This window comes from Phocoena sinus, chromosome 13, assembly GCF_008692025.1.
Source record: "Phocoena sinus isolate mPhoSin1 chromosome 13, mPhoSin1.pri, whole genome shotgun sequence".
Classification (NCBI taxonomy): domain Eukaryota; kingdom Metazoa; phylum Chordata; class Mammalia; order Artiodactyla; family Phocoenidae; genus Phocoena; species Phocoena sinus.
In genome coordinates this window covers 83,928,870-83,944,564 of record NC_045775.1, presented here as the reverse complement: position 1 = coordinate 83,944,564, position 15,695 = coordinate 83,928,870, and the positions used below count along the sequence as shown (strand labels likewise).

General features: G+C 45.1%; 1 protein-coding gene across 10 annotated transcripts in view; it reads left to right on the top strand.

Annotated features, from left to right (window-relative positions):
* Positions 1 to 15,695, top strand: part of AFF3 (AF4/FMR2 family member 3) — a 618,492-nt gene that overhangs the window by 128,805 nt on the left and 473,992 nt on the right. For 6 of the 10 annotated variants that reach the window (XR_004352729.1, XM_032652344.1, XM_032652343.1 and 3 more), the window contains exons 3-4: positions 8,104 to 8,224; positions 9,238 to 10,065. Coding sequence is in view for 9 of the 10 variants with exons in the window: in XM_032652344.1 (XP_032508235.1) it covers positions 8,104 to 8,224; positions 9,238 to 10,065 (949 nt within the window). In the remaining variant the exon portion in view is untranslated. The remainder of the gene's footprint in view (positions 1 to 8,103; positions 8,225 to 9,237; positions 10,066 to 15,695) is intronic. The other 4 variants (XM_032652346.1, XM_032652348.1, XM_032652347.1 and 1 more) reach the window with 1 other exon arrangement.

The following is a 15,695-nucleotide window of genomic DNA, read 5'->3' as shown; positions in this document are numbered from 1 at the left end:
TCCTTCATGGGTGGACGGGGAAATGTCTCTTGGGGTTTTAAAGACTGTTAAATGAAATAATGCACGTGAAGTCCTTCCTACAGTGGCTGCATATAGTAATAAAGGGAAATTGGTATTAGCAAAATTTAATATGGGCCTGATGGGTCTGAGATGATGGTATAGATCATCCCAAAAGGCTAGTTTTCATTGGAATATTTACTGGCTAAATTTTTCTGTGGGCGTCTGTTACTTTATGACTCCCTTCAATTTCCTGGTTTCACAAAAGCTGTGGTACAGAAGTGATTATGGCACAAACCAGCCTCAATTCCGTTCCCATTCTTGTAGAACAGATCGGCAGCCCTAAGGCAGAGATCTGTAAATGCTCTGAGTTTCAAGATTGAATTAAGATTGCGACAGCCTTTGTGGTCAGAGATAAACAAGTAAGGTTGGGCTGACCTTTTCAAGATGTCCCTGGTGGAAGTAATCAAGAGGGTGATGCTTCCAAAGCTCGTGGTGAGCCAGAGGCATAAAGCTGTTGGGGGAAAACCGAGTGAACAGGCATGGGAACTGGAATGCAGTGACTCACAGAGAACAGCCTGGTGTAAGTGAGCAGGGTCCTAGTAATGTTCTTTAGGATTTAAGGGTTCGTCGTATGCGCTGTTGGCCAGTCCTCACTCCCCAGCAGGTCTTTAACCACCAGCCTCACCACCACCACCGTCACCACGACCACAGTCGCCATCGTCACCACCGTCATCATCACTGCCGTCACCATCAGCACCACCGTCACCATCACCACCATCATCACCAGCACCATAGCTACAACAGCTCAGGGCCTTGATGGACCCCAGTTGGGAGCATCCTTGCTTCCTCCCCAATCTCTGTCTCCAGCCCCATCTTCTCAGCCTGACTTGCCTCTATCACCCGCTCACTCCCTGACCACCTTTCTGCCCTCCAGTCCACTGGCTCTGACTGCAGACCAAGGAAGGAATTTGCAAGTAAACTTCAGCAACCTTGCTTTTCCCCGATTTAAGGAGGGATTACTGATCTTTTAGTATTTGTTCTAAAAATAACAAGAGACGTTAATTGGTTTGACCCATTCAATTTAAAGCAGTTGTTATTGTTTTGGAGCGCTTGATTACATTTCCTTAATTATACACAGTTGCTGCTCCAAAGAGAGGAGCGTGTCTCTGGAACATTCTTCCCCTCTTCCTTTGGTGCCTCTTCTTCCCGTTGGCCCTTGTGACCTCAGCCCCCACCCCGGGGGCGGGTGAGCAGGGCATCCCAGGACTGTCCGCATCCCAGGACTGAAAAGACTGTCTCCTCTGTGGTCCAACTGATCGAGGCCAGTCCTGATGCAAACTGCAAGGAAAGGGCGAGCGAGTCTGGGAGTCTCCTTTCATTCTCCCCTGCGTCCATCCTTCACTTAACTCCCAACCGAGCCTGCTTTCAGGAAGGGATCAGGTAAACTTATTTAGGGCGAGGTAGTTTAGCAGTGGAGCAAACCAAAGAAACGAAACTTTGAATGTGGAATTCCAAGTGGCTAAAGAAGGAAGATGGTGTGGTGAGGACAAAGGTCACCTCCTCCAAATACTCTCAAAGGCCACTTAATAGTAATTTATGTATCTTGTACTTCTGAGTCCTCCCTCTTCCCTTCCCTCTCCTCCACCTGCCCCTTTCTCAAGACCCAGCTCAAAGCAGCTCTCTTGCAGGACGCAATCCTGGCTCCTTCTGCATGCCGGACCACAGGATGTTAACATTCTCTGCTTAGAAGGATCCCTTCCTCTCCTCCCCCTGGTCCCCTAGACTGCTAGCTTCTCAGCAGCAGGATAGGCTGGTAGCAGCCCTAATGGTCTTCCCAGTATCTGACACAAGGGCATTCAGGAGGCATTCAGAAATGCTTTTGGACTAAAGTGAATTGTAGTTCTGCTATTGGAGGAGGACAGTATTTTTTCACCATGGAGAACATGATAACTTTATCCAGAAGACAGGTAAAAGGTTTCTTATTCTCTTTTTTTTTTCCATTGGAGTATAGTTGCTTTACAACATTGTGTTAGTTTCTGCCGTACGATGAAGTGAATCAGCTATATGTATACATATACCCCTCCCTCTTGGACCTCCCTCCCCCCATCCCACCCATCTAGGTCATCACAGAGCACAGAGCTGAGCTCCCTGTGCTATACAGCAGGTTCCCACTAGCTAGCTATTTTACACATGGTAGTGTATATACGTCAATCCTAACCTCCCAACTCATCCCACCCTCCCCTTCCCCCGCTGTGTCCACACGTCCATTCTCTACATCTACATCTCTGTTCCTGCCCCGTAAATAGGTTCATCTCATTCTCTTCTCCTTGAATTCACTCATTTCCTAGATCCCAACCCTGGAGATACACCAGTAGGTAGAATTACGGGGTGTTTTTTTGTTTGTTTGTTTTTTTGGTTTGTTTTTTTAAGGATGAAACACTTTGATATTCTAGTCAAGGGGTGCAATGAACCACATATACCCTTGGCTGAAAGCCTGTGTCTTGGGAGATGCAGTTTGTTTGAAGCGAGTGGTCAGGTTTGAACGGGCTGCACGTGGATCAGGGCAGGAAGGAGGAGGGCAGAGTCTCTCTCTGGCCAGTGGGTCTGCTGGGTCAAATCTGGGGCTCAGTTGCAGAGGCCGCTGTGCCAGCTCCAGCGCCTTCCCTCCAGGAGGGCAGCGTGGGCACAGATTGGAGTTGGCTGGTGCCTGGGTCGGATCCGGTGAACGTGATGGCACCGTCAGCCCTAGCAGGCTTACTCTAGACTCTGTAATTTCTTTATTCACTCAGCCGTCCTCCATTCCTCTATTCTGTAGTACATGGATATCCTTTTCGTATGGGTGCTGTGGAAAGAGACCGATTTTTGTTTTTCGTTGTTTTGGGAGTATAAAAATAACAGGCCAGCCTTTGATCCAGAATTCTTCTTTTACTTCTTTCTGAAGGAGAGAGGACTTCCCTTGGTTTCACTCACCCTGCTTAGCTTTGCTGTGGCTCACGTTCACAACTGGTGGACACTGGGCTTGTAGACACTAGGGTGTAGGAAGTGTGGCCACTTCCTGGCGCTTAGGTAGGTCCTGTCTCCCGGATAGACCTGAAGAAAATACTTTGGACATTGCTGTTCTTTCCACGTGATGTCGGATGATCAGACTCTCATCCTAAGTTCCTCGATCTTTAAAAAAGTTAACCTAGGAGTATCTACCAGCTTTGTCTTTCTTCAAGGGACATTGTAAGGATAACGAAGAGACATACATGTGAAATGTTGTGAGCTCAGTGGAAGGGAGAAGGCTTGAGGCTCAAAGGTATTACTGTTATTTAGTTCCATGCTGTTATCATGTGATTTTGGAAATGAGGATAATATCATATTTGGATATCTTTTCCTCCTTAACCAGCATAATTGGCTTTGGCCACTGCCCTACAAAATACTTCACGCGTCATCAATGTGAAAATGGCACCTGCAGGCAAGGAATGCACAGCGTCACCCAGGAAGAGGCCAGGCCTAGAGCCTGGAGTGACAGCACATTTTACAGGAGCGGTGCGGGAAGAGAAACACACAGGCACGCTCGGGAGTAGCCCGAGAGGCAGGAGGAAAACAAGCTCTCAGCCCCACAGCCCGGGGAGAGAGCGTGTGGAGGTGGCGGTGTTGGCCGTGTGGGGGGGGCTGGGCAGTGAGGAGTGTCCGTGGAGGCCCCGCGAGGACGGGGACCTTGCTGTGTGAACGCAGATCACATGGGTTTCGGAGAACCAGGCCTTGGAAAGAGAGCAGCTCTGCAGAAATCTGTGTCTCATAAAGAGCAACAGCCCGAGGAGGGCAGGGGGTCAGGGAAGGCTCCTCCTTTTCTTTCCTTTTTTTGTTTAGTTTTTATGACTTTTATTAAATCCTTACAAAACAGAATACAAAATTCCAGCGTTGACAGTCGGTGTAAAGGAAAACTTCTGAGCTGTATCAGTTCACCTGGTGCAGTGGAGTTAAAGTGCTTGGATGTGTTTCCCCCACTTGAAAAAAATTTGAGGTTTCTTTTGTCGTTTTTACACATCTTAACATTGAAGCACTGCTGTGCCCCCTTCCCCCAGCGCCAGACTCGTTCACAGTAACGGTTCTGGCCAGTCCTTTCGGGCCGCACTGTCGTTGTGACAGGGGGAGGAAGTGGCTGTCCCGCCTTTGAGAGGAAAAAAAAAAAAAAAGCTGCTCACAGCTCAGCTTTCCCGAGTAAAATGGCCATGGCGCCTGCAGCCAGCGAGAGTCCATTTGTTTCTTCTTTACAAAAAGGCAGAATCCCCGGTTTCAAAATGTGGAATCACATTTTCTGGGACTGTTACACATCTGCAATAAATAATAAATAGTCTCGTAGCAGTTGGCTGCCTCTAATGCAAAATAAGTAAATACATTTGGCAACATCCATTCGAAGAGTGTGATTCTTGTAATTGTCACAGAAGGAAGGAAGCAACTCACAGACGATAGAGATTTTGCCGTCTGCGAGTAACAAAGGAACATAACTCATAACACGAGGTTCTTACTGAGTTTAATTGATGTATTAGCATGCCAGGAATTGGAATTCTCTACTGCAGCCGTCCCCAGGGAAGCTGACCTGACGTGCAGCACGTCAGGGGAGAAGGTTCCTTTGCTTGTAGAGCAAATGGCCTGGCCCTCCTGTTGCTGGGATGGCAGAAGAGGGAAGAGGGCTGAGTTTTAATGGTGACACGTCAAGAGAGAGGCGTGCTCCAGGATTGTGACAACCTGCCCAGACCTCACTTGCGGTCAGTGGAACGGCAGACTCACTGTCGAGAAGGTACTGTCTTTACGAGTCAGAAGAGGTACAAGTTCAGATGCTTAGAGATGAGGGCTGGCAAGTCCAGGCTTTCTCTTCCAGTGACATTTGCTTTATGCAGATGACATTTTAGCTTCCTGGGCCTGACATGACAGGAGGGGGTTGTGGTTCTAGTTCAGGATGAGTGGGTGGGTTCCTGTTAGGAGGCGCTGAGCGCTCAGTGGAAGTGGCCGAGCTGAGAAACCCGAGGAAAGGCAGTCAACAAGTCTTGCCTCTGGTGCAGGGTTTCCTCTGCCCTCCTCCAGAGAAGGGGGACGGGTTGTCATCTTCGGTCATTCTGGTTTCAGCTGATGGTGTGGAGGGCACGGCGTGGCACAGGCATCGTGGCGGTCCCGTGAAAGGTGGCCAGTGCGCTTCTGTCAGTACCTCATGTGGAGGTGGTCCTGCGGGCATTCAGTCCTCCTCGTATCAGAGGCCATAGGCTGGGCGTGCCAGCGGGACCTCATTAGAGAACTTTACTCAGCGGTGGTTTGCATCTGGGAGCGCTTTTGGTTATCTTCCAGCTTAAAGGGGTTGGGAAATGAGGCAGGTTTACTTAAGGAGTGCTTCCCCCTCACCTCCCTCTTCTCCACATTTGGAAGGGATCGTTGACCTTGGCAATGCAGTGAGTCGGATACCTGCCTCATTGATTTGGGCTTGTGTCCTAATGCCTCTGTCTTAAACATCCAAGTCACGTTGCAAAATCGGTAGGGTTTCCAAATGTATCTTCATTGCTATACCCTGCATTGTTCCTGACCTTCTCTTCACACGTCCTGTGCCCTTTGGACCCTGACGTCTTGTGCCCTTTCTCCCTGGCCTTTGGGAAAAAGCTGACAAACTCGTGGACACTAAGGTGCTGAGGGTTGAGCAGGTGTAAAGTGTTTTCCCTTCTTGTGGTGTCTACATTTCTTACAGGGGCGAAGACATCTTAAACCAGAGGAGTGACTCTCTAGTTGTGGAATTTCAGTCGTCAGCCAGCAGATGCAGGAGGTATTCTATTGGGTATGGGGGCTTCTCAGAAGCCTGGAAATCATCCTAAATGACCACCTGCTCCATGTTACATCAGGCCACTTCGTGCATCACACCAGTCTTGTGTGTTTGGTTGGCTTGACCTGGCTGAGGACAGCAAGCATGTCTGTGGGAGTCTCTGTGCATGGAGTTGCACACAGTAGGTGCTTCACAAACCGCTGTACCTATGGGAGAGGAGGAGAAGTACGTTGCATGCAATGCGAGCTTGTGTTTCTGATTGCAAATGCTGGTTTTGGTCCAGAAATCAAGCCAGTTCATAGAAAACCTGCAGTGCCTCTCTTGGCTGCAGCCCACTTCATGCCCATCCACAGCATGAGTTGTGTATCCTCAGAACAGTCTCCATTTGAAATCCATGGAATGTTCACGAAAGCTGGGGTTTCATATTGCAGAAGCATATTGCCCTGCAAGCAGGGCAGGACAGTCGTGCCCCTTCCTTTGAATCTGAAGCCTGGTTCTGTGATTGAGTGTCATTCCCATCTCGTGCCTCCCTTATGCCCGTCACTGTCACCACGGCCACCCCGGAGAGTTTCCAGTGACTGTGGGGTTGGAGCGGTGAGCCTCACCGTTGGGAGGCTGGGGCAGCAGCCTCCCTTTACATGAAGGTCACTGCTTGGGCTTCCAAATCGAGTAACTTTGGGTAATGTACTAAGGCTGAATTAAAATGCTAATAGGCTACATGTTCTGGGTATTTTAACCTGCCCTGATCTGAAATTTAAATGAAATGCCTTAGGTGCTCTCAAAGTCTTGACAGAAGCATAGTTAGCATCACCCCTTAGACAGTGAATTTAAAATATACCCTGGCCACACGGGCAGAGCTAGGAAGATAAGCAATATTTATTTTATGATCATTTTATTTGCGTCCTCTACAGCAACATGACACAAGTATGCTCTTTTATTCGAGATAGCAATTTAGCTGAAACATAACAAAACCAAACCCCAAACCTCACTATTTTTTAAGTTTCTTTGAACCTGCACATTCTCTTCTTATCAGCAACATTTAATAGCAGTGCGTTGGATTTGGGGCACCTGAAGCTATGCCAAAGCCCTTTTGTAGATTTCCTTCGCATTTAAACCTTGTGACGACACCATGAAGACATTGGGCTGCAGAGAGATTGCATGGCGTTTTCGTCATCATATCACTGGTTATGGCAGGACCACAGTCAGGACGTGGCTGTCCTGGCTCCCAGCTCCAGCCTCTGTCCACTAGATCAAGCTTGGACTCTAAGCAAAGCGATGACAAGGTCACTTAAACCAAATGGGTCTGCTTGAAATGCACACAGCTGCTCATTTGGAGGACATGGCAGTTCCTTACAAGGGGTAGTGTCAGTTCCGTTGTCTACACTGGGGCCAGATTTCTCTGTCTACGGAGTTGAAAAGACAAGTCTATTTCCTTCGGTCACTTAAGTCACTTCCTTATTATTAGTTGACTTAGCCTTTTAGTTTTTTCCTTACTAGGAGGAAGGAACACTGTTTTTTCCTTAAGTCCTTCTAGTTATTTGGTTTCTGGTCACTTTGTAATTATATCTTGGGAGAATGGATATTAATTTTCTTGCACAAAAAGGCTGAGTTCCTTGATGACATAACCATGTTTCAATTTCCGTCCTCTCTCTCGTTGCCTACACCCCTTCCTCTTAGCACATTTTTCATAGTGAGGAAGAGTGATCGTGTGAAATATATCAGAAGGAAGGATGGATTCAGTAGGAGTTTGACAACTTGACTGCTTTAGCAGAGATGAGAAGAAGGCTCATAACAGTGAAAACCACTGCAGCATGGAGTTTTAACAGCTCTTTTGGGACCTAATTAATGAAAGAATCACTACAGAAGCACAGCCATGCCAAAAAAAAAAAAAGAAAGAAAGAGAGAAAGAAAAGAGTAGGAGCGTTTCCATATAACACTCTGGGGCCATGTCATAAGAGGAAATACGCTCATAATTTCTATTTACACATCTCTGTAATTACCTTCTGTTTGAAGATTATTTTCAGTCTTCTCCTGTCAAAGTTGCTTAGATATTTCCTCTTTCACACATCAGGCAGAGAGGTCTAGTACTGGTTGCAGCTTGTCCTAAGGATTTGTTTTTCCTCCCGAAGAATGGAATTCTCGGACACCCGAGTCATACTGCTTGATTAGACTGGCTTTCATCTGATCCATGTTCCAGTTACCATTGCCATTTGCCCGTGAATCAGACCTCTGCATTCAGGTGAATGTTGTATTGAGCATTACCTTTAACTTTTTCACGTGTGGTGGTTCTCTCTTCTCTCTCCCTGATGCAGTGTCTGTGAACCAGACAGGAACGTGTTACGGAGGAAAGAACGAGAAAGAAGAAATCAGGAAACCCAGCAGGATGATGGCGCGTTTAATTCCAGTTACTCCCTCTTTAGTGAACCCTACAAGGTAGATGGTTTTCACTTGTCCATCTCCACCCCTCATCCCTCCCTCTAACCCCGTCGGCCGTCTTGACTACAGGAGTTGGCCAACCAAACTTCAGACAGCTCAGCCCCTGAGGACGGGGTCTTCCCCCACAAATTTTGTTGCCTCTTTCACATGTCTTTACTGGCTAGTCCCTCAATGAAATATAACTTTCGTTTAAGATGGAGATCTGCGTGCTATGACTTTTATCAATAATTGGTTTCATCTCTGCATCAGTTTGCAAAGTCACTGCCATTTGTTGTGTTTTCTTAGCTATTAGGAAACAAACACTAAAAAGAGGTTGGGTTACGTATTTGTCACCCACAGATCATGCTAGGAGCAGGGTACTTGATAGGGCTCATAAGAAAGGGCATGTTGGATTGTTTCTCATTTATATCAAAGGCCAGAAATATACCTTCACTTGCAAAATGAAGTAGCTCCCCAGATTTCATTCCTATTTCAGGCTGCTTGGAACTGGGGATGGTTCAGGCCGAGGGCTTCCTGCAGACTGAACCCCACACTCGTTGTAAGCTTCTCTCTCATTTCTTTTGCCTGTCCCTCTGGGTTTCTAACAAGAATAATTCTATATTTAGAAGTTGGAAGCAAAATAATTTGAGCCAAATCTGAATTTTCAAGGAAAGCTTGCAGTGGGATGAAAAAAGAAAATGGAAAAGAAAATCTAGTCCTGGAAAGACTTAATCCAGACCAGGTTGTGAAGTTGCAATCGTAACTTTCCTGATTTCCTTGGCTGTGGCACAGTACCAAGGAGAGATGCTTCGTTCATGCCCTCTGAGGCCATTAGCTGCGGTCCAGTCCTAGTGAGATACAGAGTGTTGACAGACGTCTTCAGAGACGCTGACCATTTTGATGGAATCTCTGAGCTCCCATTCTGGATGTGGCAACCCTGGCTCTTCTAGCAGTAAAGGTGCCTCTCCATCATTTCCCTTGTTTCCATTGTCTGTAACAGGAGCATGGATGTTATGTTCTTCTTTTTCCAGACTAACAAGGGGGATGAGCTCTCCAACCGGCTCCAGAACACTTTAGGCAATTACGATGAAATGAAAGACTTTTTAACGGATAGATCGAATCAGAGTCATCTCGTTGGCGTTCCCAAACCTGGGGTTCCTCAGGCTCCCGTGAACAAGATTGACGAGCATTTTGTTGCAGATTCGAGAGCCCAGACCCAGCCTGCATCCGTCTGCAGCACCACATCCTCCGCCCCAGCAGTGGTCCCTGGGCAGCAGAGTAAGAGGGGCACTGTGGGCTGGCAGAAGGCCGGGCACCCACCGTCCGATGGCCAACAGAGAGCAAGTAAGCACGGACACAGGACGCTTGATTTGAACAGACCTGCTCACCCAGAGAACCATAATAAAAACCCTAACCCCTGTGTCTTGAGCCCCTCATCCTCATCTGCCTCTTCTTCTTCTTCTTCCAAATCAGCACAACAGGGCTCTCTCAGGACCTTGCTCGGAGATGGTGTTGGCAGACAGCAGCCGCGGACCAAACAGGTGTGCAACGTCGAGGTGGGTCTTCAGACCCAGGACAGGCCACCTGCTATGGGAGCCAAGCACAGCGGCAGTGGCCACTGTGTTCAGAACTTTCCTCCATCCCTGGCTTCAAAGCCTAGCCTCGTCCAGCAGAAACCGACCGCCTACGTGCGGCCGATGGATGGCCAAGATCAGGCTCCCAATGAGTCTCCGAAGCTGAAGTCGTCCACAGAGACCAGCGTGCACTGTGCGTCATACAGGGGAGCCTCAGCCGCGAAGCCAGAGTCCGCCAGAACCAAGGCCAAGCTTGCCAAGTTCAGCATCCCCAAACAAGGAGAGGTGAGTCTTTCCTCAACACCACTTACACGCTTCCGAGTAGTTCCAAGGGACGAGCTGACTAGTTGTAAATTCCATTCCCGTGTATCTTCATTTCAGTGTGTGACTGATGTCATGTGGGATTTGTAGCCATCAGTATGGAAGGATGTACACATCCGTAATGATTTCTTAAAATCTCAAATTGGTTATAATCAGAGTATTTTTAAGTACCAACAAATGCTGTTGTGGTGTGTCCGTGTTAGTTCAGGAAGGAATGCCTCCGTCAGTATAGTTCAAGGGATTTGTGTGTGTGTGTGTGTGGGTGTACAAGCCAATGTTGTCAGAGGTTTTATACCCTGGAATAAGAGTGTGTCAAAGCTTTTAGTATGTTAAGAGGTTAATTTTTGGGTAAAAGAGTTCAGAAATTCAACGTTTTTGTCAGTTTTGAAATGTTCCAGGACAAACATCACAAGGGTAGACCTCATCGTGAGTTTTAAAGTAATTGTTAAATGATTCAGTATTGAATATGGTGATTATTCAAATGTTTTAGGTGTCCCATCCATATTAAAATATTTGAGGTCCAGGTTGGTCGTTGCTAATCAAGTGAGAATTCTCCTTGTTCTAGAAAAAATGATCTTCGGTTATATGAAGAGAGTGAAATATTTTAGTTCAGAATCTTCTGGTTTACATTTTGAGTTTATTCTAAAGTGTTTTTTCACTGCATTACAAAACACATGGGATGGATGTAAGGACTGTTAGACTTCAAAACAAGTAAATCACAATCACAGAGGTAGCAAAGAGGCTGCGGTCACTTGAACAGTACATCTGGATGGAAAATGAGGTTTTGTTTGAGAAAAGCACATCTCGTACTCTATTCCAAATTGATGACAGTTGTCCGGAACATGTGAAGAGAAAGTATGACTGCACGTTTTTTTGTTGTTTTGTTTTGCTGTGATATGGTATACCAGCTAAAATACAACATGAGCTCCAGGACATTGTACTTAGGAACTGTTCACCTTTTTTTTTTTTTTGATATATTCTTTTCTAAAGATGGAATAACAGTGTGGCCAGAATATTCTTTGTATCTTAATTTGATCTAGTAACCAAACGAAACAAATGATTTGACATTTCTTATTGCCTGTCCGGCAAGGCTGAGCTTTACCCATTTCTGAGCTCTCATCTCAGAAAGCGTCAGGCACCCATGGGGAGGTCAATGTATTCCCCTTAGAGAAGACATTTATGACTCAGAGATGTTTACACAGGTTCTCATGAGGAAATTAAGTGACATGTATACCAGTAACTTCTTTTGATTATTCATTTACAATGGATCCCAGAAAGTGTTAATTAGGAATTAATGGAAGCACAACGTAAGTTCTGCAAGCATTTACGTTTTTAAAAGTTTGTGGGAAACACACGTAGTTACCCTCTTTCAGAACTGAAGTTGTCAAGCTCTTTGATTCGTGTTTTCCTCATCAAAGAGCCTGTACCAGCCAATAAAGCATGACTCATTTTTTGAACAGAGGGGACTCACCACCAGGATTCCCTTCATAATTTTAATCCCCAGTGATTCCTTGTTAAAATGATTTTCATGTACCAAAGAAACTCCAAGTTTATTAGGTAACAGTGTATTTACTTTGGAACCTGATGAGTTGATAAAGCTCTGGTGCAAAGCCTGTTTTTGACAACCAGGGCAGCCTTATGTGGATGACTCTAGTTTCATCAGGCTTTTGGGTATGTCCTTGATCACGTGGACACTTCCAGGATGCCCTGTCAGGACCCCTGACTGGGAATGACACTCTGTACAGGTGTTGGGTAATCACAGAAAGAGGGAACTTTTTCTGTGAGATAGAGGGTCCCACCGAGAGAAATTAGAGCTTTTATACAGGAAGTGTTTCATTTCCCTCCGTGACATTGAACTCTCCTAACATTCTGTCAATACAGGTATATTTCAAAGAGGCCAATCATACATTGATAGAAAAGAAGTAAGAAGAAGTGTTGTTTGTGGAACAAAGTTATAGTCGGTGGGGGGGTGGTGGTATTTTGGGTTTTTTTGTTTTTTGGTGGGGGAGGGTATACAGTCATTATTTTAGCCCAAAGCTTTGCATATTATGGAAACTATGGTAATTTGAATCTTGTAAATCTTGTGTGTTCAAACAGTCCACAATTATAATAACAATTATGACTCTTTCTCAGTGGGCAACAGGGGGCTACCTGGAAGTTTGAAAGTGACGCTTCCTAGCCTTCAGACTCAAAGGGTTTGTTGGTTGGTTGGTTGGTTTCTTTACAGTACCCAAGGGACTAAGAAATAACCTTTTGCAGATGTATCATTCAGTATTTATAGGACGTTTCTATAAAGCCACAATCATAATAGAAATGGAAGAATTTTAACAACTAATTGGATTTGAAGGAATATTTGCTTTTATTTTTTGGAGGGTTTAAAACAGTGTGGCACACCGTTTAAAAAAATTTTAATGCCTATATATTTTTAAAACAGATACCACCTCTATGAAAATGTCCTTTCATTAGTACTGACATTGATTTCCACTGAGAGAGGGAATGTGTATTTTAGGAAAATTGACAGAGGAGATGACCTGAAGGGAACTTACATTACTTGACTACACTTTTTCAGGATGTTAGCTGGAAAGCAAGACTTAAGACAGTGTGAAGAATTTGGGGGCTAAAAGGAAGCACTGGGTAAAAGTGACATGAAGACAAGGGAAGTGAAAATATAGCTGTATGACACTGCATAGGGATGTTCCTCATAAGAAAATCAAATCAATGGCTAGGTGTAATGTGGTGTGAGGAATTAAAAAAAAAAATTTAAGATGTGATCTCTGCCTCCAAGAAATTTACGTGAATTGAATAAATTAGACTCCAGCACTTCACTTTTAATTTGCAATTTCTCTCACAGTCCAGACAAAATTTAAAATTGGGCTTCTAGGCCTAAGAAAATTCCCTCACCTTTCATAGTCCTTATAGTAGAGAAAGAGTCCATGCTATTTTTTTAAATTGAGAATTTGATTTTGCACTTGGTAAACCCTTCATTCTTTCCGACACACGCAGTCTGTCAGCTGCTGTGGCGAATCATTTGTTATCATTCTTTCATCTTCAATAATAGGTAATTAGTGTAGAGAAATTCAGTGCAATTTGATGTGGAAGTGAAGGCCCTCAAGGGAATTCCTTAACCGATCCACCTGCCTCTTGGCTGGCTTTGCCCAGCTCAGTTTTGTGTTAATGAAAAACATAATTTTGTTTTTGTAGCTGAGTCTTTCATTCCTGACGTCACCCCTCATTAAGTGAGCCTTCCCTGGCCCGCCACTTGTAAGGGTGACTCCTGTTAGGTAGGAGACAGGGTCCTTAAGGAATGGCTGAAGCAGGCATTCTAGAACGTTCCAGGGCAGGGCACACTGAATCTTATTTCCAGTTGAAGTGAGTTATTTTTTGTCTCACACACACACGATTAATATTTTGTCCTTAATGTGTAGCATATAATTCACTGTTAACCTAGAGGGGCAGATATAGGTTGTGGGACCCAACATTTATACTGTCTTGGGGGTCCTGTTTAGGAAATAAAGAATATGGAAATATTTTACACTTGAAATATATATTTTTTAATATGTGTAAATTTATTTATTTTCGGCTGTGTTGGGTCTTCGTTGCCGCGCGCAGGCTTTCTCTAGTTGTGGCGAGCAGGGGCTACTCTTTGTTGCATTGCACGAGCTTCTCATTGCGGTGGCTTCTCTTGTTGCAGAGCACAGGCTCTAGGCGCATGGGCTTCAGTAGTTGTGGCACGTGGGCTCAGTAGTTGCGGCTCACGGGCTCTAGAGCACAGGCTCAGTAGTTGTGGCGCACGGGCTTAGTTGCTCCGCGGCATGTGGGATATTCCTGGACTAGGACTCGAACCCGTGTCGCCTGCATTGGCAGGCGGATTCTTAACCACTGCGCCACCAGGGAAGTCTCCAAACTTGAAATATTTACCAAAACATATATAAACACATTTTTAGGGTCCCTCTTGGGACCTTGGAGGAACCTTGGCTCCAGAGCCCCTGAAACTTATGCATCATTAGTTTCACAGTGCCTGTCTTTGGCTCATGGACTAGTAAGACACTGTTATTTGAAGTAGGATAAGAAATTATCTAAAATGATAATTTTAGATTGGAAAAGTGAGCTTTATATGAGTCTCGAATTTGTTAGAAATAAAAAATACGTATTTATATGCCAGGTGCTATAGGCAAGGCAGAAATGGGATAATGCTATTAAAACAAGCCTAATAACGCAGTGCCGTGGAGATAAAATATGGGTGTCAGCCATAAAATCAGTTCGTTTGGCACATTACAGCTTCAGCAGTGGCGTTCTAAAAGATACACGTTTTAGTTCCTGTTTGCTGTTAATTTAATAAATGGCAGTGACTTAAAACTGCTCTTGCAGAGCCCTTGAAGAGCTGGGAAAAGTAGCATTTGCAAAGTCAGGGAAGGAAGGAAACCAGTGACTGCCGCCCCTCCCTGTAGGTTAGTCAGTGAAGGGGAAAGAGACACCTACGTTTGAATATCCATTAATAGACTGTATGTTAGGAGTTTTCGTAGGGGTTGATAATTCATCCACAAGAACACAGTGACCGTTTTTGGTTGATCAAAAATCTGTTTGTTAAAAGAAGTCATTATATTGTTTAAGATGTATTGATTCATCATAGCATTTTCATGATGGGCATTTTAAAATCACCATTTATACCACGAATAAAGAGCAGAAAGATGAAGCACTGTGGTTTCATAAAATAGCTTCCTGGAAAAGCAATTAACTGATTTTTTTTTTTTTTAAAGTTCGTAGAAGATAAATGAGGTAGGTTTCCTATGTCCTGTCACTCTCGGTTACCTTTGCATGAAAATGGATTTCTTCCAAATGAAAGTTGGCACCAGCCTGTCAGAGAAAAAAGGCATCTGCAAAGTAATGTGTACATTACGTATTCATGCCAGTCTAAATTTCTTAATTACGTTTGAGCTGTTGTTTTCAAATCCAAGGATGCTCTCTGATTGCTCCCTGATGGAATGAGGGTCCCTGTCTGTTCTGGTCTCATCGTCACCATGACCATGGCCTCCTTCACAGTGTGGCTTAGCAATGGCATCGATGGTTACTCTCTCTTGAGTCTTCCTCTCCACAAAATGGGCATCCTCCATTCACTCAGCCAGGATACGGAGAACTGGTACCGCTTGGACTTAGAAGTGAAGACTCACAATTTTGATCTCAGATATGGGATGAGAGCACTTGTTTTCCATCTTATACATGGGTCATGCTGTAGGCCAGAGTGAAGGATGGCAAGTGGAAATGTTTCCGTAGTTTTTGGTACTCTTACGTTCGGTCATTGGGGCCCTAAAAGGTAAAGCATTCAATCACTTAAAAGTAACTTCGGTTGCTATGATCTGTTATTGAAAATGATGAAGAAAGCATATTAAAATTTGTCCTGTGGTGAGAAGGTGCAGGTGTCTTTTTCCGTCCCCCTTTCCCCACTGGCTCCTTTAGATTCACATTATAAAGCTGAGTCTTCCAGCCTTCAGGTGGGAAACTGCTCCCAGCGGTGGAGGCATTGTGGGCAGGACCCGGATGGAGGTGGTTGGCAAGCCCCACTTTATTTTCCCCTTGTATTTTTGCAGTTCTCATAA